The following is a 27,463-nucleotide window of genomic DNA, read 5'->3' as shown; positions in this document are numbered from 1 at the left end:
TACACACGCAACACCAGGCTCAAGAGTTTTACTGATATTAGATGGACACTTCAGGCACACCCGAAACATTGATGTAATAGACTTGTCTAGAGAGAATAATGTTGATATTGTCTCTAGATATCTCTACCATCTTACACAACTCACAAGCTGCAACCGTTGGACAAGACGTTTATGGGGTCATTGAAAGTTTACTATTGTGAAGAAATACGAACCTGAATCAGAAACAACAACAGAGCACTGAGCCCTTTTGACATTGTAGAGTTATTTGGATGAGCTTACATGAAAGTGCAAATAGGCGAAATTGCAGCAAACAGGTTTCGCGTTACAGGACTTTAGCCATTGAATAAAACCATATTCAGCGATGCAGATTTTCTTGCAGCGGAAAAAAATGCTGTCAAAGATGGATGCACAGATATTACTCCGAAAAAATCTACTCGCAATAATGAAGAGTCATCAACTAACATTCCAAGTGAAAGGGGGAATCCTTTCACCATTGACTTCTATTCATAATTATGAGAATTTGATTTCGAACGAATCACCGGACTTGAGATCTAGGTCTGAGACTCAAACAGAAGAACTTCTGGAACTGGACATGAACCAACTTATATCAACATTCGTCTTCCGGATTGATCGTAGCAGTCCAGATCTAGTATCTCCTTATGACATAAGTCCCGTGCCAAAAAAAGTCAGAAAGACATCTAATAGAGGTAGAAAAGCTGCTGTGGGATCGGTTATAACTTCTCCATATAAAAATAACCTTATTGAAACAAATAAGAAGAAAATTGAAAAAGAAAATAAAACAAAAGATAAGAAACCCAAGCAAAAGAAAAGAAGTATAGGAAATGAGAAAGCCAAGACCAGGGACGAAAGTGAAGGTCAAGAAGATATCCAATTTGATTCAGATAGTAAACCAGATGCCCCTATAGGAAGAGAGGCTCCTGACACTGTCGATGCAGCGTGTATGTTATGTCAGGCACTTTTTTCCGAAAACGAAGCCGGAGAATTGTGGGTCAGATGTTTAATGTGCTAGCTCTGAGCACATAATGACTGTGCTGGGCCAGAGTTTGATACTTGAATATGTGATTTTTGTTAGTAAATTATGTGATTTCTTCCATCTTCCTAAGTAATTTGATCTCTTATAAGATAAATATTTATTATTATATTTGTTATTTTCGTATAAGATATATTCATATTCGAGTATCTAGTTACCACGAAGAACATTTACAATAAAAACCTAAAACTGCATCGTTGCATTTTGTTGTTGGATTACTGGAAAACATAACTATATTTCTAGTCTAAAGGATGAATTTAGAACGTCAATTGTGCCACTACAAAATGAATTAAAATCTTTGAGAGATGAAGTCTGTAGTTTAAAAGAGTATATGGAATTTACTAACGCTAAATTTGATGACGATGAATGTGAGACAAATTTAAAACGACTCGCTAACCAAACCGCAGAGATTGGAAGTCTAAAGATTTCCTTAGATTATATTTTTACCGAAAATAACACCCGTGAGCAATGGGTGAGCAATCTAACATTGAAAATTATGGTGTTTCTGAAAAAAAAAACGAAAAACTTTTTATAATTTTGGAAGAAATATCTGATAAAACCGAGATTCAACTTATTTTTTTTTATTTGATATCAATAGACTTCATAACCAGGGTGGCTTCAAAAGATAAAGAAAATAAAAAGACTAAGCCTATTGTTGTTAGATTCCTGTGCCTCTGGAAAAAAGATTATTTTCTTGTCCAAGCTAAAAAGGCTTAAATGTCACGATATTGGATTTAACTTTAATTATAATCAGATATATTTAAACGACCATCTAACCAGTGCCAATAGAGAATTGTTAAGAAGTGTAAAAAAAACTGCCAAAGAAAAAAGCTTTCAATGTGTTTGGGTAAAAAATTGTTGCATAATGGCTCGTCGCAATGACTCTAGTCCTATCATACACATTATTAGGCCTAGTGGTTTAAAAAAAAATACGCAGGTACTATTGTATTTCTTGTTAACATTTTTGTTCGAATTTTATGTACGGCAGGAATAGTTATTTGTTTAATCTTATATTTATTGTGTGAATGGATTGTGGACATAGATGGTTCATCATTTTATTATTTTCTTACTCTTTTTTATAATCTATTACTGGCTATCTGTAATATATTATTATCTGGGAACTTGAATCGAATATTTAATTTTTATTTGCCTTCGTCATCTCTCTTCTTATCTCTTTATGTGTTCGATGATTATTATTATATTATATCTCTTAATAGTTTATCAACATTATGTAAAATATGTACGATATGCTTACTGTAGTTATGACTAAAGGTACTATTTTCTATCAAAATGTGCGTGGATTACGAACTAAAACAAAACATTTTACCGAAAATTAATTCAGACTAGTCACTCTTGCGATATTATTTGCCTCAGTGAAACTTGACTGCATAAAGGTATTTTTAATGCGGAATTGTTTGATTTGAGTTATAACGTGTACAAAACTGATCGGGACTATAACTCGCGTGGAGATAAAATGAGAGGTGGCGTCTTACCGTACCCGTAACCGTAACAGCCTGTGAATGTCCCACTGCTGGGTTAAAGGCCTCCTCTCCTCTTTTTGAGGAGAAGGTTTGGGAGCTTATTCCACCACGCTGCTCCAATGCGGGTTGGTAGAATTCACATGTGGCAGAACTTCAGTGAAATTAGACACATGCAGGTTTCCTCACGATGTTTTCCTTCACCGTAAAGCACGAGATGAATTATAATCACAAATTAAGCACATGAAAATTCAGTGGTGCTTGCCCAGGTTTGAACCCACGATCATCGGTTACAAGCCGAGATGGCCCTCTGGTGGCGTCTTAGTGGCATTGAAATCTAATCTCTCAGTCAAATTCCATTCCAACATCCTCTCAGTGAACATGGCTGCCGATATAATTAAAGTCTCCATTGTCCTTTCGCCAGCTCCTTTATCTAAATTGTTACATATTTATTGTTGTTATTTCCCTCACGGTAAATATCAATGTGAAGTGCTCTCGGATTTCATTGAATTAATTTCCAATGAGATTCTTAGCCAACCTAATGCCCATGTTTTGATAAAGGGTGATTTTAATATCTCCTCTGCCTTGTGGGAATAATTAGGTAACTCTATGAATATTAGCAACTTTTTCGAAGATAATGATTGGATTAGTACATTATATAATTTTTAAAATTTTACAAATCTTAGGTAATTTAACTCCATTCCTAATTTGAGCCTAATTTAATGCTCCTTGTACAATTCGCTTATTTCACTTAGCGGATTATAACACAATTGATAATGCTTTGGTTGCTGTTGACTGGTTAGATTTACTAAATGACTGCGATATCACTAAAGCTGTACATATTTTTTACGAAACCGTTAATTCGATTATCTCTGATTTGGTTCCTGTTAAAATAGTCAAATATGACATCAACATCCTTTTTGGTACTCTAAAGCCTTAATTAAAATTATTGCTGAAAAACTTAAAATCCATAAAAAATGGAAGATTTACAATATATTGTCATATTACGAAACATTGAGTTTGTTAAGGGAGCGTCAAAAACGGGCCCAAGTCGAATGTTATGATAAATATATATCTGACTGTGAATTGAAAATTAAACGCAATAGCAAATTTTTCTGGGCTTTTGTCAAACCAAAGAAAACTATTAACAATATACCTAATACTATGAAATTTAAAAATCAAACCGTGAGTGATGGGAAAGAGATTTGCAACCTCTTTAATGATTATTTTAAGTTTGTTTTTGAACTATCGAATTGATATGGCGCATGTACTAATACAACATCTTATAATCATATCAGCATAGGGTCTGCTTATATCTCATATAGTTCGTGTCTTCGAAGAGACCGATGAGGTAAGCTTCGCTAGCTTCTTGGAGCGCCATAACTGCCGAACTCTGGAGTCGGAGATCGGTTTTGAAGTCTTGAGCGATCTCACGGACCAGACGCTGGAATGGCAGCTTGCGAATCAGAAGCTCCGTGCTCTTCTGGTAACGACGGATTTCACGATGAACTACGTTACCGGGTCTATAACGATGAAGCTTCTTGACTCCTCCCGTGGCGGGAGCACTCTTGCGAGCGAGCTTGATGGCGAGCTGCTTGTGCGGCGTCTTACCACCGGTAGATTTTCGGGCTGTCTGCTTAGAACGAGCCATCCTCGAGCCAACGACGGTGAATAAATACGAAACGAGAGAGAGCAAAATTAAAACAAAAAAATGTACGCACGTCCGGCTAGGGGATGTAAAGGATAGAATAAAAATTTTAGCGTCCGGGCGTCTCCTTTTACACCAGTAACTACTCGCTTCAATACGGGGCGGTGAACCACCGCCGCGATGACGTATCGCTATCTCCCTCTCTTTCTCTAAGCTATTTTATCCCTCTCGCACGTTCACTCTAACCGACCGATGATTATTATTATTATTTATAATAAAAAAAAACAACAACAAAAACGATATCATTCTTAAGATATATTACAAGTTTTTCTGTATCAATAGGTATATTTTTAATAAGAAGGTAATATGATTACGTGATAAGTAGTAGATCTACTAATATAATAAATAGAATTAAATTGTAATGTGAATCGTGTGCGTAATACGATTGAATATATTTTTTTAAATAATTTGAACACATCTCGACACCTAGGCGCGGGGGCGGCAGCTGATTTGGGAGCAGTCTCCTTTGACGCTCTGGATTTCGCAGCAGGAGTGGCTGGCTTGTTTGTCTTGCTCTTCTTCTTGCTGCGCCGCTTCTTCTTCCCTGTGCTCGAACATCGAGCGGGGGACGCGTTTGCTGGTGCCATTAGCGAACTGTTCTCCGCTGCTGAAAATGTAGCTGAAAACGTAGCCGGAGCGGTGGTGGCTGTTGCAGTAGTTGGTTCTGCAACCGGGGCTGGCGCCTTTGTGCGTAAAGCATTGGCGAAGTCTTTCTTCGGCGGCGGCTCGGTCTCCGCGGTCCTAGGCTCCTTGCACTTACTTTTCAGTGCAGTGGCGTCTTTTTCCCAAGACGTCGAGTAGTCTCAGTGTGTTTGGCGGGATGTCTTCAACTTCTATCCTGTGTTCAGTAGATGGGGGGGAGGTTTAGATTATAGTTAGTATTTGGGGTACCTAACTGTTGCAGCATTTCCATTCTGGCTGGCTGGTCTGCAGTCGATACAGCTCCTGTTTATATTTGCTGCTTAATATAAGCAGCAAAAGACAGGGGCGCGGACGGCTCGGTAGGTCCACTCGCAGCGATGGTGACTAGTGAGGCCCGGTGGTGGACCGCACTGAACGGCAGTGGCACCGCGAGCGGTCTCGCTTCTCGCCGGACTTGGACCGCGACTGGGTCCTCTCCTTCCGGTGATGGCAAATTTGGAGCAGGCGAGATATTCCGCCATGTTGGAACACGGTTGTAAAACAGCCTGCCGAAGCACAGTGGTTTTATGGGAAAGTCTCGAGTCTGAGTAGTGGCGTGCACTGCTCAACTGCTAAACCAAAACTGTCGGCTACTAAGCAGCTGATTTTTCTTTTAAGTATACCCCGCATTCGGCCAGCGTAGCGCTCTCTCATACGGTGCGCCGTATAAACGCAGAACGTTATCGAACAATCGGAAACGAGCCCAGTGTGCTCAGGGGTTATTCGGTTCTTATACTAAACGAAATACCCCTACCTCGACACCCTCTATCGTCCGTCGTTCCGATCTTGAAACGAATCACTTATTTTTATTATATTTTACTTATTGATATAATAATAATTTAAATAATTATATAGTTCGATTATTATTTTTTTCTACTAATTAGGAAGACTGCGTTCGTGTGTGAATCGAATCGATATTATATATTATTATTTTGTTAAAATATTTAATATCTATATATGTACATAATTTTTTTTTCGTCAGTTTATGCCTTCTTCTCGGTTTTCTTGGGCAGCAGAACGGCTTGGATGTTAGAGAGGACGCCGTCTTGTGCGATCGTCACGCCCGAAAGTAACTTGTTCAGCTCCACGTCGTTACGGATCGCTAACTGAAGATGTCTCGGTATAATCCTAGTCTTTTTGTTGTCGCGGGCAGCGTTGCAGGCCAACTCGAGAACTTCAGCGGCGAGGTATTCCATGACGGCCGCCAGGTATACGGGTGCACCGACACCGACGCGCTCCGCGTAGTTACCCTTCCTCAGCAGTCTGTGTATACGTTCGACTGGAAACTGAATGTCGTGGTGCCCGTGCATACCATAGAAACGAGCAGTAAAGGACCAATATCACCATCCTGTCTTAAGGGGGTGAAGCCCCCCCCCCCTTAGACCAACGCAAGAGCGGCCGAGGTAGGTCGGGCATTCCACGGTCAGTTGTTCGGAGAGACATCTTCGACAACTCGACCGTGCCCGTCACCCTCATCCCTGCCGCCACCCCGCGTCCCGCTATCCGCATCGTGCATGCGGAAACCGGGGGAGAAGAGGAGCACCGTGCTGCTGAAGTTGACTTCGCCGCCGTTGTAGCTGAGTCTACAACAGGCGCAGAAGGTGCTAAGCGCCCGAGGCCACAATCTTCCCCGGAGTCGATGGAAGGGGAGGACAAGCGTCCCAGGACGGATGTCTCCCCCCCGCTACCTTCACCACCGCCGTATGGGTCGCCGCAGGAATCGGCGACATCGTCGCGCGCGGCATCGCCCATATCGGGCGATGCAAGCACCGATGGACCGGGGACGCAGCTACCACCACCGCGATCCCCCTCCCCGCTGGAGGGGGGGGGTCGCAAGACACTTGGCCGCGCGACTCGACGAGTTACGCGGCCCTACCATCAACGGAGAAGACAACCTTTCAACCGATATCGCCACAACCGGGGCCGTCAGGGGTCCCCTATGCGGCGACCGCCGCCGCTCCAGCGTCGCCCAGGAGCCGGGCCTCCGCACCGGTACCAGCACCGAGAACTGCACCTCGTTCGAGCTACCCGCCGATTACGGCGGAATGTCTGAACTGGACGAGGCATTTCGAGATCTTAAAGGGTAAGCTTGGACACGCCCCGAAGGGTAAGCTTGGACGCGCCCCGAACGCACGCCCTAGGAAAGGGACTGCGCTTCCTGCCCGGATCTGCGGAGGAGTTCTGAGTGATACAGCGCCACTTGACGGAGGCTATGAGTCAGGATAAATCAATATCCTGGTTCTGCTACAGTCCAGCCGCGGAACTACCGACCAAGGTGGCCATTAGGGGGCTGCCCTTAGACACACCCCCGGAAGAGGTGATCACCGCCCTGTGCAGTCTAGGGTTCCCTGCACAAAGCGCGAAGGCGATCCCAGGCGGAAGAAGTCGGCACGGGTGCACCTACTTTGTCCAGTTGGCGCACCTAAAGGAGCAGGAACTCAACAATTTATACAAATTAACCGAGCTTCTGTGCATGCCCGGCTTGCTGGTGGAGGCCTGGAGGTAAGCGAAGAGCCCACCTCAATGCCACCGTTGCCAGGCATTTGGCCATTCCTCGGCCAATTGTCATAGGCAACAGAGGTGTGTTCGCTGCGCCGGCGAACACCTAGCCAGGGATTGCCCAAGGCCCATCACAAACCCACCGACGTGCGATAATTGCGCCAAGTTGGCCGTCACGCCTCCTGAAGAGGTGATTGCCCCGCTGCAGGGTATAGGTTCCCTGCTGAAAGAGCCAAGGCAATACCGAACTATAAAGCAGACACACTTTAGTGCAGCTGTGCACTTACTTTAGTTCAACCGTCGTCGCGTTTGGACTCTACTACCACTTACCATCAGGTGACTCCACCTGTCATTTGCCATCCCGGACATATAAAAAAAAAAAAAGCTGGCGCAGCTGCGAGAGAAGGAGCTCATTGAACTGTACAAAATTACAGAACTCCTAAGCATGCCAGGCCTGATAATAGAAGCCTGGAGAGGTGGCAAAAACCCACCACAATGCCACCACCGCCAAGCATTCGGTCAAGCTTCAGCGAACTGCCATAGACAGCAAAAGTTTGTTCGCTGCGCCGGCGAACATCTGGCCAGAGACTGCCCTCGCCCTATAGAGCAACCATGCAAGTCTGCGTACGAAGCACGAGAAAACGAACTCTGTTAAGCCAGTAATATTGAAATATAAACTATTACGATAGATAAATAATAATGTTTCGAAAGGGAGAGTTACGCAAATCTTGTCCAAGAAGATAAATCCTTAGAATTGTGCCCGAATTTGAAGGTAACCCTAATGTTCTTACGAGATTTGTTAATATTTGTGACCAAATAGTAAAAGATTATTTAAATAGTGCGCCCGGTACTGAATTAACAAACTTATTTTTATTAAACGGGATACTAAATAAAATCACGGGAACTGCCGCTGCTACTATTAATTCTAATGGGGTACCGGACAGTTGGCTCGATAGAAGGACTTCTGTAATAAATAATTTCTCTGACCAACGAGACGAAACAGCCTTATACGATAACCTTTCGCTAGCCATACAAGGAAATAGGACACTCCAAGAATTTTATAGCCATTGTCAGACACTTTTCAGTACGATAATGACATATGCTACGTTACATGAGAATATACAGACAACTATAGAACTATATAACTAACAAAAGAAAAAGCCCTTAAACATGCACAAAAAGAATTAAACGTTACATATTTACAGCAACGCACGGACGGACTAAAACAGCAATCAACGCCTAAAATTAATCCCTTACCATTCTCACATCTTCGAGCTCACGGATTTCAACCTCCAATAATTAATTGGCCAGCCCCTGTAGCACAACGCCATATACAAACCCCACAGCATTTTAAATTAAATTTTAACCATAATCAACGCCTAGTAATCCATCTCATAATTTTAAGCCAGTACATATATGTGGAGTGCTAAGTTTTAACTTTAAACCATAACTATAACAGTGAATATGAAGACTATAACATTAATTACAGACCTGATTTTTACAGTAATAATTCTATTATATATAGGAGTAATAATAGAATTAAACCTACAGACACAAAGGCAACTCCCATATATACAGATTAAGAATCCTTCACTAAAATTACTGATTGACATTGGTGCAAACCAATCTTTCATTAGCCATGATGCTGTTACGAAATATTTTTCTAATCATCTCCTCAATTACGACCCGTTTGAAGACATGAATATAAACACGACAATTAGAAATGAATATTCTATAACTCTACCCTGTTTTGAAGAATTTATGGACCCAGAGAACACAACAAAATTATTTATCTATAAATTATTATTCTATTTCGACAGATTAATAGGACTAGACTTATTAACAAAATGGGAAGCCAAAATTGATCTAAAAACGGTAACTTAATTACTCGTACACCGCTTCAAATCCGATCAGTATGTATAATTCATGTAATCTCAATCCGGTAGGTTATAATTTTAGGTCCTCGTAGAGATTAAAATATAATCTCTACGAGGACATAATGCCGGCTGGGACTTCAAAATTAATTCGTATTCCTATAAATTCGCAGGACGGAGAAGTTTTTATTAACGACCAATTAATTTGTAATTGCAATAACCTATGAATGTATTACTTCTGTAACTAATAACCGCAGCTACGTAGAAGTCGAGAACCCTAATGATATAATCTTATTGCTTGACCGACCAGCGAGCGCTGATTTATTTAATATAGATTACACGTGCACTCGATATAAAAAATGGTTTTTCAGAGGCTCCGAGAGTCCAATTTTAAGATCCAGTTGGACAAGTCTGAGTTCCTTAAACTCGAAACAGCTTACCTCGGACATATTATTAGTAGAAATGGTATAAAACCAAACCCAGATAAAATTTCAGCGATAAAAAAATATCCTTTTCCAAAGATAGCTAAAGAAATAAAACAGTTTTTAGGACTCCTAGGTTATTATCGTAAATTTATCCCAGACTTTGCCCGTATCACCAAATGCCTCATGCCCGTATCACAAAGTTTGAAGAAAGGTAAAAAGATTACACTTGAAAAAAAGCTTTTTGTTGTTGTTGTTTTTATTATAAATAATAATAATCATCATCGGTCGGTAAGAGTGAACGTGCGAGAGGGATAAAATAGCTTAGAGAAAGAGAGGGAGATAGCTATACGTCATCGCGGCGGCGGTCCACCGCCCCGTATTGAAGCGAGTTACTGGTGTAAAAGGAGACGCTCGGACGCTAAAATTTTTATTCTATCGTTTACATCCCCTCGCCGGACGTGCGTACATTTTTTTGTTTTAATTTTGCTCTCTCTCGTTTCGTATTTATTCACCGTCGCTGGCTCGAGGATGGCTCGTTCTAAGCAGACAGCCCGAAAATCTACCGGTGGTAAGACGCCGCACAAGCAGCTCGCCATCAAGCTCGCTCGCAAGCGTGCTCCCGCCACGGGAGGAGTCAAAAAACTTCATCGTTATAGACCCGGTACCGTAGTTCATCGTGAAATCCGTCGATATCAGAAGAGCACGGAGCTTCTGATTCGCACGCTGCCATTCCAGCGTCTGGTCCGTGAGATCGCTCAAGACTTCAAAACCGATCTCCGACTCCAGAGTTCGGCAGTTATGGCGCTGCAGGAAGCTAGCGAAGCTTACCTCATCGGTCTCTTCGAAGACACGAGCTATATGAGATATTAGCAGACCCTATGCTGATATGATTATAAGATGTTGTATTAGTACATGCGCCATATCAATTCGATGGTTCAAAAACAAACTTAAAATAATCATTAAAGAGGTTGCAAATCTCTTTCCCATCACTCACGGTTTGATTTTTAAATTTCATAGTATTGGGTATATTGTTAATGGTTTTCTTTTGTTTGACAAAAGCCCAGAAAAATTTGCTATTGCGTTTAATTTTCAATTCACAGTCAGATATATATTTATCATAACATTCGACTTGTGCCCGTTTTTGACGCTCCCTTAACAAACTCAATGTTTCGTAATATGACAATATATTGTAAATCTTCCATTTTTTATGGATTTTAAGTTTTTCAGCAATAATTTTAATTAAGGCTTTAGAGTACCAAAAAGGATGTTGATGTCATATTTGACTGTTTTAACAGGAACCAAATCAGAGATAATCGAATTAACGGTTTCGTAAAAAACATGTACAGCTTTAGTGATATCGCAGTCATTTAGTAAATCTAACCAGTCAACAGCAACCAAAGCATTATCAATTGTGTTATAATCCGCTAAGTGAAATAAGCGAATTGTACGAGGAGCATTAAATTAGGCTCAAATTAGGAATGGAGTTAAATTACCTAAGATTTGTAAAATTTTAAAAATTATATAATGTACTAATCCAATCATTATCTTCGAAAAAGTTGCTAATATTCATAGAGTTACCTAATTATTCCCACAAGGCAGAGGAGATATTAAAATCACCCTTTATCAAAACATGGGCATTAGGTTGGCTAAGAATCTCATTGGAAATCAATTCAATGAAATCAAAGAGCGCTTCACATTGATATTTGCCGTGAGGGAAATAACAACAATAAATATGTAACAATTTAGATAAAGGAGCTGGCGAAAAGACAATGGAGACTTTAATTATATCGGCAGCCATGTTAACTGAGAGGATGGTGTAAAAAGCATACGAAGTAACTCAGTTACTTTGTAAACGGGTGTGAGCTCGGAAGTCTTCCTTAGTTGGGCAAAATAGATACACCCGGGACAACGAACTAAAATTACGAAAACCCTCTGAACATGTACCACACCGATCAACCTATTCGACCGAAACCGTACATACTAACCACGGAAATCCCATATTAAATATTCTAATTACAGACGACCCTCTCAATAAATTTAGCAGGCAAATATTTTTTACAGTTGTTAGTGCGTTAAGCGAAATCCCACGGTGACTAAGCCTTTTGATAACCATACACGAACATCCATATAATTATTAGAATCAAATCTAGAAGAAGACTTTGTTAACGCAATAAAGGAGTATGTTAATCCAAAAATAAAAACCGGTATTTTCATAAATCAACCCCTCGCAATGTATTCAATAATCCCCATAATACAAGATAAATTTAGGAGTTCATCTAATATTCTCGTTGTAGCACAATTTAAAATTGAGGATATAAAGGAATATTTACAACAGCAGGAGATAATTTTTCATTATTACAATGGAAAAACAAACCACCGCGGTATAAATGAATGCAACCTAGCCGTATCTCGGAAATATTATTGGCCTAAAATTAAGGATTAATAATGAAATTTATTGCCGAATGCACAATATGTAGTAAAGCTTAATACGATAGAAATACAATAAGACCACAATTTAATATCGTAACTCCAGCCAATAAGTCATTTGAGATTATTCACGTAGACTTTTTCGCAGTTCATAGTGAAAAATATATAACTTTCGTAGATGTTTATACGAAATATGACCAAGCATATCATTTACGGGATGGAACAGCTGCAAGCATCTTACAAGCCTTATTAAAATTTTGTACCCATCATGGCATACCCCTAACCATAATAACCGAGAACGGAATATAATTTACCAATCAGTTATTTTCAGAATTCACAGTATTACATAAAATCAACCATTACAGAATCTTACTAAATAATGTCTACATCTCCAAAAAACGCGGTCCCGTAACTAAGTCTCGATTACAACGAGACCCAAAAGAAGCTAACTTGTTGCAGGCTGGTACTAGTACTGCTGACTACCAAGGTGATCCACGCGACGAGCCCTCTCGAGATAAAACTTGACAGTTTGGATGATGGACCTGGACTACTACCGTTTAAACTTGGACCGATAAGACGTACGACTCACCACCATACCTTCCTACAATATATTAACCTAGACTGTATAGAAGAAAATCACTAAAAAAAACTTTCAATGATTCAATTAAGTAGCCTTCAAACTCTTCTTAGTAACGAAACATATTTACTTTTTATAAACTTCGGATAAATTAAGGTCTTTGAAACTAAATCGGGCTAAAAGAGGTCTTGTAAATAGCTTGGGTTCTTTTATAAAAATTATAACAGGCTATTAAGATTATAAGGATGCATCGCATTATGCAATAAAATTATTAGAAAGTAATAAAGATAAAATAGTAATAATTCTTTTTAATCCAGCGACACCCTTCTATCTTAAAGAGCGTTTCACTCTCCTAAGGGAGACTCATAAGCGCGCTCTTCGCTCGAATGAAAATTTAATTCTCTCCATTCCTTCTCACTCTTCTTCCTACTATTCTAAGTCCTTCACAGTTGAAGCTTCTCGACTTTGGAACTCATTATCCTTAGCTACAAGGCGCGCACAGTCATTGGCCGTTTTTAAAAGTATGGTTAAGGACTTTTACTTGTCGCATTATTAATACTAAGCAGTCGTTATCGTTGTTAATTTTTTGTTTTGTTATATCTCCTATTTTTATTATATATATATTTTGTATTTATTTATGTATGTATTTAATATAGTATATATATATATTTATATTATATATAATAGTAGTGTAGTATATATATGTATGTATGTATTATGTATGTAGTAGTGTATGTAGTATATAGGTAAACTGGCTTGTACCCTTCTCATTTATAAATATTATAATCCCCTGCTCAAAGGTTGCCTGGAAGAGATCGCTGCTTAGCGATAAGGCCGCCTGTTGCACCTCACCTTTGTTTTGTTTGTTTAAAAATTATAATTTTTAGTTTTAAGTTTGGGTGCAATAAAGTGTCAATAAATAAATAAAATAAATAGTATCCGAGTTTAATAATCACGTTAGTTTAAGTAAGGAATGGATGTCGAAACAAAGTGAAGTATTTAAGAAATTGGTTGTAAATCAAATTAAAATTAATATTACTCCAGCTTATTCTAAATTCAAATGCTTATAGTGATACCTCTGCGGGTAGGAAGTAAATCAACGCATTCGAACTGAACCTGATTGCGTGCAACAGCTAATACATCAAGTCCTAAAGGAATATTTCCAATATACAAAAGTAACACTAGAAAAAGAGGCAATGGATAAAAGCTGTATGATCAACAATATATGTTATATTTTCCTAATATCAACAAAGTGCAACTAGTTTGCGAAGCAGAAGATTTCACATCGGTTAAGGGCAGCTTCTTAATCACCATCCCCGTGAAATGTTTCATGGAAACTATGGATTTCATCATAATAACCACAGCGATGAAACAAAAAGCCAGCCGCTATAACTGATGCAAATACCATTCAGCACAGCAAATCAAGTTAATCTTCCTACTCATCTAAATCTAAACTCAATAGATTTGCAAGAACTTACGGTATTCAAGATAAAATAAATAAAGAAACCCTATTGCAACTAGAAAAGTCGAAACGTGACAGTTTCTATCATACTACGATATATACGCCTATGCGTCTTTATGTTAAGTGCATGTGCACTTATTATAACTATTTTAAGGATGCAAAAAAACCAGAAAACCTTAAAAAACCACAAATTCCCTTTTGAATGATAACGGCAGTGTGCAACCAGAAGAGGAAGGGGCAACAGAGATAAAATGTGGCAGATGCTAGCCACATTTTATCTCAACGTTCTAAAATAGATGATGCTGAGGGTGGAATAGTTACGCAAACCTGCTCCAAGAAGATAGCTGACGTAGATTTCCCTCGAACCAAATAATAATATGCATTTATCGGGAATGTTAAATTGCAATTTAAAAATAAGTTTCTTTATTATAACTTTCTCACTATTATTATATTGTAAAGCTTACATCGAGTTAGGTTTAATTGCAAAATTAATTTAAATTAATTAAAATAGTTTTTGGTGTTTTTTCGGCCTTCCGACTGTAGCTAACGTGACTATATGACCTGTTGGATAATTGATTGTTGGATAATTGAGCGTGTCATCATGCGATATAACTTCGGCCGGTGTGCGGCCCGTATCTTGACGTAGCTGTGAAGAGAAGAGCCGAGAGAAAGCGACTACGCGACTAAACGGCAATAACATGTAAGTATTGAATTTAAAATTGTTTTAATAATAATAATCATCATCATTAATATATTTTTTAAATAATGTAAGTAATTCGTGACACTCACTCATGCTTAAGATACACGAGTTAAGTTATATTGTTATGTGTGTTACAAGTATATAACTCAGTATTCGTCGTCGCGCATGCATAAAATTATACGATACAATATATATTAACTATATTACGTGGCAAATTATTGTAGGTACGCCGTGTCCTATTCCTGGGAACGCGGTAGCCTGAGGGGCGCGCGTGGGTGCCCGAGGGGCACGCTTGGGTGCCTGAGGGGCTCGCGTGGGTGCTTGAGGGGCTTGAGTGGGTGCCTGAGGGGCTGCGGTGGGCGCCTGAGGAGCTCTACCCGTGTGAAGACCGGCGGTGGGAGTTTCGACCTTGTTTGCTCGTTCGTTGACGGGCTGACGCTCGGGGCCAGGCTGGCTTGTCCAGGCTACAGGCTTTGCGAGCCTTTGTAGGGCGTTTTGCAAGGAGGCGGGGCTTGAGGAGCCTTCGCCTTCCGCTTAGCGGATTTGGTGATGACGGTCTCGAAGCCGTCGCTCTCCTCCTCCATATCTCCCGTCTGGAGCCACCGGATATGGATACGTTCGCTATCGCTGTCAGTTTCGACCTCCATGGTCTCACCGGTAGGTAACGAGGGGTCGAGCGAATCCCGTTCGTGGGCTTCGGAGGCGAGCCCTAGGCCTACTGTGCTCTCGACATCGAGGGCGTAATCGTTTAGATGATTTACTGCGTCGTTAGGTAGATGCTGGTAGAGCTGCTCCTTCGACAGTTTGCTTAAAGGGTCCATGGCCCGACTAGTTTAAAAATTGTTGCTTGTTTTAGGTTTTTAGGTTGTGTTTTTTTTCGGTTTTTGTATTACTGTTGGCCTTACTGGCCTCTACAGCGTCACCGGGCGGGATGGGCGAGTTGAACTCAGCCGGATGTTGGGAGCCACACAGGGCTCAAGAGAGACGGACGTAGGGGGCGCTTGCCTTTACATTTGTTGCGTATTGTTGTTACGTATTGAATTTTAGGAAAGTCGGCTTGGAGGTGCATAAAGAGTCCCTCCAAGGGGTGAAGAGTAACATTGGTGGTCAAAGTGGCCATTGGAATTCCTCCCTGCCTGGAGGCGGGGGGTTGTGTTTTTATGTAATCGTATCCCTCCCTATAAGATAAATGTGTCTGTTATTGTAGTAACAGAGTTGAGTACCTAATAATACCTATGTGTTAAGGAAAAGACTTATTGTTCCGGTCTGATATACAGTTGAGTTGTAGTAGCAATCGCGCGTCGCTCAGCCGCCCGTAGTTCACTTAAAACACACTATTGCCACGGTCGACTATTTGTACTAAAACGATTTCGGTTCGGTGGTTAATGTTCTCGAAGTCTCATATGCAACGTTTTAATCATTACTAATAATAAAACGAAAACAAAGAACCAATACAGACACAGACAACCGTGCAAGCCTACCTGAGTCGGAATGTCGGTGAGCCGTATAGACGGTTTTTATTTTATACTAAACGAAATACCCCGTCCTCCCTACCTCGATACCCTCTATCGTCCGTCGTTCCGATCTCGATACGAATCATTTATTTTTATTATAGTTTACCTATTGATATAATAATAATTCAAATAATTAATTATTTCGTTCGATTATTATTCTTATTTTTTCTAAAAATAAGGGAGACTGATACCCACCGTCAATAAGGCGGTAAATCACGTCGCGGCTGCCCGGTCGAAGTTGTATCTTCGCATCCCGCCTAGCTCTGAAGACTAAACTGAGGATCTACGGAGCCTACGTCCGCTCATGCCTGACGTATGCGGTACGCACTTGTTCAGCGCAGCAGAAGCAATGGATCCAAATCCAGCATACAGAGAATTAACGGAGCCTACGTCCACTCGCGCCTGACGTATACGGTACGCACTTGTTCAGCGTAGCAGAAGCAATGGATCCAGATTCAGCAGAACTGATGCCAGCGTTAAATATTAGGAGCTCCGAGGTATCTCAGAAATGACGTTATACATAGAGACAACAGGAAGCCCACCGTGGGGGAGTTCATCCGCCACCTCGCACGCACGATTTTCGCCAGAGCGGATCGCTGATGCTACGAATTACCTGTGTGCACGGTCGGAACTTCCGCTCGCGGGCGCTTAGTTGGGCCTTCCCTTGTAGGTCTCACCTAGCTGCGTTGCACGCGCTGACCAACGCAAGCGCGACCGAGGTAGGTCGGGCGTCTATTGACGGGGAGGACAAGCACTCCAGGATGGACGCCTCCCCCTCACCACCTTCTGTGGTCTTAAACAAAAAAGCAGACCACACACTAAGAGATTAGTTTCTGTTCAGTCAATATCAAAACATACACAAGATCGAGACCAAACGAAACAAAGGCTACAAATTTGAAAAAGCTACCGTTACTGTTACTCTGTCTGATAGTTTCCCTAAGAAACAAGATATCTTAACTGTAAAAGCTTCAATAGTACTTTGCGAACGAACTATTGAAACAACGTTCACAGTCCTACCATCATTAAGAACGAATAAAACACTTTTAGGCATTGACTTCACTCAAGACGCGTGAATTGTCATTAATTTACCACAGTTTACCTTTAAATTTGTTGATGAACCTGAGATTAAATACGAACTATGTATATGAAGAGGATTTTTTGGTATTCAAACGAAAAGATAAGTAATAATGATAGAAGTAATGATAGAAATTAACAAATAACAATGTTTTGCCCAGTAAATATAATAGATACAACACAACACCACCTACAAATTTGGCTATGGCGACAATGTCAAGTTAAGAAGCTGCGACAGCATCTCATAGTTCTATTTTATCAAACAGTGTCCCATATCAATTATTACAATTTGAAGCTGCAACACTACCTGCCAAGAAATATAATAAAGCATACAGTATTTGATGGGTATTCCCCACGCTTGGATGATAAAATGTTTCGCGATGCACAACTTTCTGTTCATCGTTTGTACAATGAATTAGAACTATCACCAAATTCAGAAAGCCTTTTCCCTAAAAATTGGAATAGAAGCAATAGCGATTAGTTCAATAGATTTGGAAGACAAAAAAACGAACCAAGAGCAAAAAGTTAAGAAGAATGTCTACAAATAAATAGAGATATTTTCACGCCAAATGGACAACCAACCACACAAACAGAACACTGTATTATTACAGAAAATAATAATCCCATATTTGCACCACCATATAGACTTTCACCACCACGTAAAGAGATTTTACGAGCTGAGATTAATAAAATGCTTTAATATAAAGTGATTGTCCTGTGCTTTTCTCCATAAGCATCACCGGCTTTAATTACACCCTTCCGTCTATACAAGTTTCTCAGGATGCCTTCTAGGCTACGCAATGCACCCGCCGCAACATTCCAGCGATTAATTAACAACTTTCGAATTGCCTTAAGTGATTTTAAATTGCTTGCCTACCTTGATGATATAATGATTAGGTCTTCTACTTTTGAAGACCATATCAATCACCTTGAAAAATTATTTCATAAATTACGAGAGGACAATTTATTCGTTAATAGAAGTGTCGTTTTTGTTGCTCTGAAGTAAAATATCTTGGCACTTGATAACACCAAACAGATTAAAAATGGATCGAAAGAAAACCTATGTTAAACTGCATTTATCACCTCCGAGTTTATCCAAAATACTAGTAAATATAGCCCTCAGTGGTCTCCCTTTTCGATCCGCACGCGTCCTAAAGACGTCCTTTTTGTCCCCGATGATAAGATTACATCGGCCAATATCAACACGATAGGTTACAGAGCAAACAGAGACCGACCTCGCTGGCGGAGTCGAGGTTCCTCTTTTATTATAATCCGTCCGCGCTTAGGCGCATGACAAGGTCATTACACATATAGTGTTCCTTCCTGACGTTGACGGTGTCCTAAGCCGAGATTCGGCCTTACAGGAGGCGCCAGTAGGACACGCGTATTCTGAGCCCTTAAGTGGTCTCTCAACATCCGGCTGAGTATCTTAAAGACTCACCCCCCGCCCGGTGACGCTGTCGAGGCTATTTGGGCCAACAGCAACAAGCCAATTCGAAAAAAAAAAACACCCGATTAATCTAACACATTTAATATCTTTTTTTCAAACGTGCGCGGAATAAACCTTCTGCACTTGGTGCAGAAGGTTTAAATCTTTGCAAAGATTGCCAAGTCACTCACACGTTTAACTAAAAAAAAGTGCAATGTTCATAGGAAAATTAACAGGATTTTGCCTATAGAGAATTGCAGCTACGTCTTACAAGCGCACCTATTCTTTTTCAAGAAGATGAGACGAAACCTTATATAATAAAATCAGACGCAAGTAGCTATGCTATTGAAGCAGCTCTTTTGCAGGAGGAGAGTCAGGAAGAGCATTCTGTTGAATATGCAAGTTGCAAAAATGCAAGAATATTCGTTTCCTAACGCCTGCTGAAAAGAATTATAGTACAACAGAACGGGAAGCATTAGCTGTAGTATGGGCAGTTAATAAATTTCGTGGCTATGTGAAAGGTGTACCTCGTGATAATTACAATTCACTAAGCATTAAAGTAGTTAATGATAATTTCATTAATTCACCAACAGGGAGATTGGCTAGATGGTTATTACAATTACAAACCTATGACAATATGAAATAAAATATACTCCAGGCAAATCGAATGTTGTAGCTGACATGTTGTCAAGACCGGCGTGCACAAAAGAATCAACCACTGAATTTGGTATGTGTATCGTAACTAAAGATATGCCAAAACGAGATCTTACTGGCGAAATAAGAGAAAAACAATTAATTGATGATAGCACGAAAAGAATCGTAAAAGCATTGGAAGAAGAAAATGACAGCGAAAATGAATTATACTGGGAGTCAAAAGGGCTATTCTATGAATGATGGACTGTTGTTTGGACATAACCCCTACATCGAATCCGATGGTGCGCAGCTAGTTGTCCCACAACAAGAATGGGCTAACATTCTTGTCGCTTATCATGACGATCTAAAATCATCACGTTATTTTTGGAAAGGGATGCGACAATTTAAAAAAAGTTACATTAAAAACTGCTTGACTTGCCAAAGATATATGCCATCAAATCAAAAACCATTCTTCAGGTCTTCTGCAAATGTCAACACTGGATATTAATCGTAGAAGACAGCATCGCGATGTGTGGAATTGTTCGCTTTAGAATTGGCTGCAGCAGAAGTTTGTGCAAAAACACTAAAGGCTGCTCGGCCGCCGGTATTGCCGTCGGCCTGCCGGCGAATATTCCCGCCGCCGGACTTGTCGCACAAACGACCCGCCGGAGTTTGCCCGCGGGTTGCGAGGGGTGCCGGCGTCAGTTCGTTCCTGGCATCCGAGTGGTAGTAATGTGCGGTTTGTTAAAAACAAATTAAAATGTCCTTTAATTTGGACGACGAAGCTGTGTTGCTATTGATTGAAAAATTTCATGAAAATGATATTTTAAGTATCAAATTTAAAAATAATTGCAAGTATATTTGACATTGATAAAGGCGAAGTAGAGATAAAATTAAAAATTTTAACTTCTGAAAAGAAGGTTGAATAGTCGCGTTAATCTGGTGCGGGCACAGACGATGAACAGGAACCAAAGTGGTTTGCTTACAAGGCATTGAATTTTTTGCGAGACAAAAATAAACCACTACCCACAGTAAATAGTGAGAATAATGTAAGTATAATAAACGTAGCATTCTACACACAGTGCCGGCGGCAGTGCAAACTCATAAACTCACAAACCTTTCCTTTTTATAATATTAGTATAAATATTTTAAATACCATTCTAAAATAAGTGATGATGAATTTATCATTTCATATTATATTTCTTTTATTTGTAGATGCATTCGCAGCAAAGTCAGCAGGATAATGCAAAAGCGACTAGTTCCCGGAAAAGGAGATGCGTTACTGATGGAGACAATATTGCCGAAGCTCTAGTTCAAGTTCAAGTTTAAAAAAATATGTCAGCGTCGACATCTGCTCGCGACGATGCTTCAGTATTCGGAGAATATATAGCAAGTGAAATACGAAAAATGAATGGATTCTAGAACAAAATCTACAGTCACATACAAAATATTATTTATCAGGCTGAAATGGTAATAATGGTACTCAAGACCTTCTACGATGGCGGCAGCTCAAGGATATTTTACCACATCGACACCTGAAAGTTTACGTCCCTCCACCAGCCATTCTTACTATACCGATAATTCAGATACTCAGGATAGCCTTTTGTCATATTTGGAAAATAATTAAAACTTTTTTTTATTTATGATGGTACATTAATTTGATTAATAGTGAGATTAGTGAAACGAATACAGACCAAATATTACTTAAAATGTAGTTTTGCCATGGAAGCTGTCCTTGCATGACTTTTACTGAAAGAAAATAGTTCAACTCATTTCTGACAGTGGAAGGTTCCAAATTTCGAGTTATTTCATTATTTTGTGCTGGTATCGTTATATATATATACATATATATATTCATATCTTTCACATCAACGTCATTTCATCGAATAAAATTATGCAGGCATACAAAAGCCATTGCTGTAATTTTTATTTTCTCTGGCTGTAAATTAGCTATTGAGTGAAATATTCTAAATTTTTCTGTTAATATGCCAAAAGCATTTTCGACAACTCTCCTTCCTCTACAAAATCTATAAATGCATATTCTTTTCGAAGATCCTCGCTCATGTTGACCAGAAAATGGATTCATTAAGTTAGGAGAAATCGGAAAAGCATCGTCACCGAGGAAAAAAATGGTACATTCATAGTCCATCCAGGTAAAGTTCTTCGTGTCGGTAGATTTATAGATTCATTTCGCAATGCTTCGTAAAGCGAGCTATTTTTAAAAACCCTCATCCGAGATTCTTCCTTGATAACCAATATCGATGTATAAAAAATTATAATTGGTATCAACTAATGCTAATAACACAATACTGAAATACGATTTATAATTGAAAAATTCTAAATCACTGTTATTAGGGCATTGTATACGTACATGTTTCCCATCAATTGATCCACAACAGTTTGGAACATTCCATTTCTTGAAAAACAAACGTGGCGCCGCAAGCCATTGTTTCTCTGTGGTCGGGATCTAGAAGATAAAAAAAAGCAAATAAAAATTAATTAAAAATAAACATACAAAAATAAATATATACACGAAATTTAGTATATGTGCTTGAAAGCCTAAATTTAACGCTATACTTAAATATTATTAAAGTCCAACTATATCACATACATTCAGGTCAAATAGATAACCTTCTTCTTTATTGAAGTCGGTTAATAAGCTTAAAAATTTTCATAAGTAATAGTTTTAATATTAATATTTACCGCAATTTGAAGTTTTGACATCAGTGCTAGTGACACACACACACACACACTTCGGGAATCAGTGAAGAAAGAAGTTGTGGTGAAATTTTAAACAGTTCTCCAAGGCTGAAATAACTTTCTCCTGTAGCTAAAAACGGCAACGTTACTGCCAACCTCTCTTTAGCGGGTACAGCCTCTCTTTAGCGGGTACAGCCTCTCTCCAGCCAGTATTTTTCTTGCTAAAATGCACTTCAGTACTCTGCAGCTAAAATTCAAAATCTTCATATGTCATTCTTAGAAACCCAAAGAACATGTTATTGCGCAAATACTGACAACCCACATCTTTTTTATAGTTTTCTATCATTACAGTACCGTTCTGCCATTTTCTATATTGTATTTGACTAGGTATTAACTTCTGCCACCCACGGGCAGATTTCCTTAGCGAGCACACCGTAGGCACACCCTTCCAGGAATTCCAATTGCCACTATGGCCACTAATATTACCCCTCACCCCCTGGAGGGTCTCTTCAAGTACCTTCAGGCGAAGTTTTCGGATATCCTTCGCCCCTTCGATTTTCATCCAGGACAAGCAGTCTTGGGAATACCTCTCTAAGATTATTACCGAGATGAGGATCCATTATACCAATCACTCAATACCGCTCAAGGTATTAAAGCGCACCTAACGACGTCGGACGACCATAGGCGTCTGACAACTCTACTGAGGGCCAAGAAAATTGGCTACCACACTTACGCGCTCGAGGAGGAAAGACAACTCAGAGTCGTCGTACGCGGTCTTCCGAAAGAACTTGGCAATGAGTTCATATACGAGGACCTGAAATGGCAGGACCTACCTGTACGCGAAGTACATCGCATGTACAACGCGCAATCCAAGAAGGCCTACGACCTCGCCCTAGTCATTCTTGACCTCTCTCCAGAGGGCAAGAAAATCTTCAACCTCCGATCCATTGAACGCTTAACAGGAGTGTCCGTGGAGGTCCCTCGCAACCGAGGCGCCCCGGGACAGTGTCATCGCTGTCAATTATACGGGCACTCGGCTCGAAATTGTCACGCCCGCCCCAGATGCGTTAAGTGCCTCGGGGACCACGGCACAAGCGATTGCCCTCGTAAAGAGAGGATCGCAGAAGTACCGCCCGCGCGCGTACTCTGTCAAACACAGGGCCACCCGGCCAACTACCGTGGATTCTCTAAAGCACCACGGCGTCAAATAAGCCAAGGCAAGCCCCAAGCCAAAGGGGCCCGTACGCCCTTAGGGAAAACACCAGCTGCTCCCTCGACAGTCCCAATCGCAGCACAACCCCCTAAGGGTAATGCCTCGAACAAGCCACTTCCAATGGTGCAGAAGCCTGCACCATCAACTGCGTCGGCTCCGAAGCCGCCGCAGGCCCCTATGGTCCCGACCCCCGCTTCCGCTGTACGTAAGGACAGTATCGCGGACGACCCTTAAGTTAGTTTGCGACTTCGTCGGAGCATTCAACCCGAACGAATTAAGAGTACTCGCAGGAAAGTTGCGAGCTGCTAACAACAGCCCGCAGGCTAGACTGCAAGCAACTGTTGAGCACGCCGGCCTCATAGACACCATATGGCGTTACACAGCTCCCTTCCAACTAGTTTACTAAATGACAGTCCCAGTAGGTAGGTACAAACCCCGCTCGATAAGTATTGCTTCGTTTAATGCAAACTGCCTTTAAGTTTAAAATAAGTTAGAATATTTAGTCGATGATGACTGTACAATTGGATGAAAGAAACAAACTTGAAACTTTTATATTTTTCTCTGATATCAATTGCACAACAAAAACATATTACATCCAATGATTGCAAAGATAAAGAGTTAAATAGTGATAAATTTTCATCTCGTACACATAATAATAATCTGGTTAAATTACCGACCATTCAATTGCCAAAATTTAGTGGTTCTTATGAGGCTTGGTTAGAATTTCATGACACCTTTACGAGTCTTAAACACTATAATGATGACATTAGTGATATGAACATATTTCACTATCTTAGAGCTTGTTTAGAGGGAACCCTGAATAAATTTATATAAATGTACACATCTGTTCAAAACAAAGTAATCGCGCCACCTGTTCTTTTATCGTTGGCTGAGTCACACTTGTTATTCCGAACTATAAAAGTGAGCGTTACGCCCGGTAAAAAATTGTCAACATTCTCGTTTTGACCTCCGTCCCTCACGGATGTCTCTGCCGAAGAAGCCCGACTCAACACAAATCTCAACCAAGCCAACCCGCACAACACGTGCGACTACCCACCCGAGCGCCCTATGTGTGCACCGACCCTTTGTGAGCGCCGACCCTTTGTTACGAAGGGTCGCCACGCCGCCGTTTCTCTAAGAATTGGACAAAGGATTTCGCCGTGACCGCGTAAACCGTTTATCTACAAACTGTTAAACGAATTCTACTAAAGTGAAAGTGCAGTGCAGTGCTTAAGTGGAAAAGTGAAGTGTAGTGCACTCCGCGAATTCCGCGCTAAGTCCTGCCAATCAACACTCGTAAGTACACCCGTAGAGTAAGTACACACTCCTTTGGGAGTAGGTATTCACTTCTGCCACCCACGGGCAGATTTCACTAGGGATCACACCGTAGGCACACACCTCCCTGCCATAACGGCAGGGAGGCAACAATCTCAATCTCGTCGGGCCATGGACCCGCTTAGAAAGCAATCTAAGGAGCAGCTCTTAAAGCTGCTCCAACAGCACCTTCCTAATGACGCGGTAGAGCGTCTTAGCGACTTCGCCCTCGACATAGAGGGCACGTTAGACCTAGGGCCCGTCTCTGAAACCCGCGGAAGGGACTCGACCAACCCCCGCTGCCCTCCGGTGAAACCATGGAGGTCGAAACCGAAAGTGACAGCGGGAGGTCCCGCGGATCCACGTCCGACGGCTCTGAGGCGGGAGATACTGAGGAGGAAAACGACGGTTTCTAGACCGTCATCTCCAAATCAACGAAGAGGAAGGCAAAGGCTCCTCAAGCCCCGCCTCCTCGTAAGCGACCGACAAAGGCGAATTCGTCATCGCCAAATGCTCGCAGAGCCGGCGGCCTGGTGATGCCGAGCAAACCGATCGTGGCCTATCCACAACCCGCGTCACCCACGCCCCCGATGCCCCGAGTGAACACGCACATCCCTCAAACGAACGAGCAAGTAAGCTCAAAACTCTTCATACAAGACAAAGCAAGGTGGACCACCATTTCCGACATCCTCTCGGCGAAGCGTATTCATTATACGCACGCCAAATATACCGCGCAGGGTATCAGGGTCCAAGTGCAGGACTCTATAACCCACAGAAAGCTAACAGAGTTCCTGAGGCGAGACGGTACTGCCTTCCACACGTACGCGCTCGAAGACGAGCGTTTGCTACGTGTAGTCATTAGGGGAATACCCAAAGAAACCCCCGAGGGCCTAATCAAGGCAAGTTTGGAGAGTTCCAACTTGTCTCAGGCTACCAAAAAAGGCGCTTGGGAAAAACCACTGCCAATGATCCATAAGACCACAAAGGCACCGCCGCGTCCACTTGCGCCACGCGCAAACTACAATCTGCAGCCGCATTCCCAGGAACAGGACACGTCGAACCTGAAACAATTTGCCACGTTATGCGGCAAAATAGATTTAGACGGCATCCAACCAGTTCCGCACAGAGTTCCGCGCTAAAGTTGAGCTTTTTTATCTAAACGCTCAAGCCAGCGCTCAAGCGTTGTGGAAACGGCTCGAGGCTTACGAAGCTGCTCGATTGTCGACTCGAGCACTTTTAAGCTGCTCGAGCGTTGACTCGAGCGTTATAGCTCCGACTCGAGCGTATTTACAACACTACTCGCGGAAACTACAATCGGCAGCCGCGCTCGCAGAAACAGGACACGGCGAACCTACAACAATTTGCCACGTTTTGCGGCAAAATATACCTAGACGGCATCCATCAATTCTTGGATGAATATTCGGCAGACCCAGGCAACTTCGTATGCCTGCTTGTAAAATACGCAGCACTGTTCACTCAGGTGAACGCATTCATCAAGCTCAATGGTCAACGCTAGGATAAAGCCTCGCGCTCTGAGCATCATAACGTTCAACGCAAACGGTCTTATCCAACAAATAGATCTAGTCCGCGATTTCCTACGCAACCATCCCGTCGACGTCATGCTAGTGCAGGAGACGTTTCTCAAACCCAACGTGCGCGATCCGAACATCGTGAATTCGATCGTATCTCCGCTAAAGGGGGTACGGTTATTTACTATAAAAGTCACTGCACTGCCTGCCACTCGACACCCCACCGCTCACCAACATCAAAGCGTCAATCTGTCAGCTAAGTATGACGGGCCATCAGCCTGTAATCCCAGCCTCTGTTTACCTCTGACCGACTAAACAGCTCCTAGAAAGTGACCTTAAGTCACTTTTATCAATGGGTAGCGCGGTCATTTTGTCCGGCGACCTGAACAGTAAACATCTTAATTGGAATTCACTCTAAACAAATTCTAGAGGTAAAACATTAGATAGTTTGTCTCACCATATGTCGCACAATTTTGCCGTCATTGCTCCAACGACATCCACTCGGTTCCCACTCTCAGAGAACCGCAGAGATAGACCAGACGTACTCGACGTAGTGATCTTGAAAGGCGTGACCCTACAGTTTCGCTCAATCGAGGCACTACCCGAATTAGACTCAGACCACCGCTCAGTCTTAGTAGAACTAGGGCCAGATGACCCACTTAACCGTCATCGACTGGTCAAATTCACACAACAAGTCCAATCCTTACCCTAATCACTGTCCCTAAAAAATACTCCTGACGGAATTGACTCAGTAGACGTTGCAAAAGCGGCCGCGATTAAGCTCACGACCCACGTACGCGACAAAATAGACATGTGCTCCACTGAGGTCTAAATTCACCCTAACGAGCATTGGGAGCTCCCTGAAGCCCTGAAAGACCTTATCACGCGGAAAAATGCCGCCACATGAGCTCATGACGCTTTTCCGTCACAAGAAAACCGGAGGAAAGTCTGGGCCTCCCCAGAGAGACGTCAAAGCCCGTTTTAACGATTTCCGCAATGATAACTACGGTACTCGCCCAGGGGAAATCAAGACAACGAACACATATATAAACTATACTCTTTAGGATTGCCAGACAGACTCGTTCTTATTATACGAGACTACTTAACGAATCGCACTTCCCGCTACAAAGTCGAATGTACCCTGTCATCACCTCGCCCCATCAGGGCAGGAGTCC

At 41.5% G+C, this 27,463-nt stretch overlaps 2 protein-coding genes and 1 pseudogene across 2 annotated transcripts; 1 reads left to right on the top strand and 2 right to left on the bottom strand.

Annotated features, from left to right (window-relative positions):
• Nucleotides 1-3,823: 3,823 nt before the first annotated feature.
• LOC126779420 (uncharacterized) lies at nt 3,824-6,282 on the bottom strand. The gene is made up of 2 exons (XM_050503336.1): nt 5,907-6,282; nt 3,824-4,173 (listed from the first exon to the last, which is right to left on the bottom strand). The coding sequence occupies exons 1-2, from the start codon at nt 6,226-6,228 to the stop codon at nt 3,824-3,826; spliced, it is 672 nt and encodes a 223-aa protein (XP_050359293.1). The 5' UTR covers nt 6,229-6,282.
• Nucleotides 6,283-10,244: 3,962 nt separating this feature from the next.
• LOC126779419 (histone H3-like) lies at nt 10,245-10,586 on the top strand. The gene has a single exon (XM_050503335.1). It carries the CDS (start codon nt 10,245-10,247, stop codon nt 10,584-10,586), a length of 342 nt encoding a protein of 113 aa, XP_050359292.1.
• Nucleotides 10,587-21,617: 11,031 nt separating this feature from the next.
• On the bottom strand, nt 21,618-22,556 carry LOC126779418 (uncharacterized; annotated as a pseudogene).
• Nucleotides 22,557-27,463: the final 4,907 nt, after the last annotated feature.

This window comes from Nymphalis io, chromosome 29 (assembly GCF_905147045.1).
Source record: "Nymphalis io chromosome 29, ilAglIoxx1.1, whole genome shotgun sequence".
Lineage (NCBI taxonomy): Eukaryota > Metazoa > Arthropoda > Insecta > Lepidoptera > Nymphalidae > Nymphalis > Nymphalis io.
Note: the sequence above shows the minus strand (reverse complement) of the source record. Positions and strands in the feature narration are given on the sequence as shown.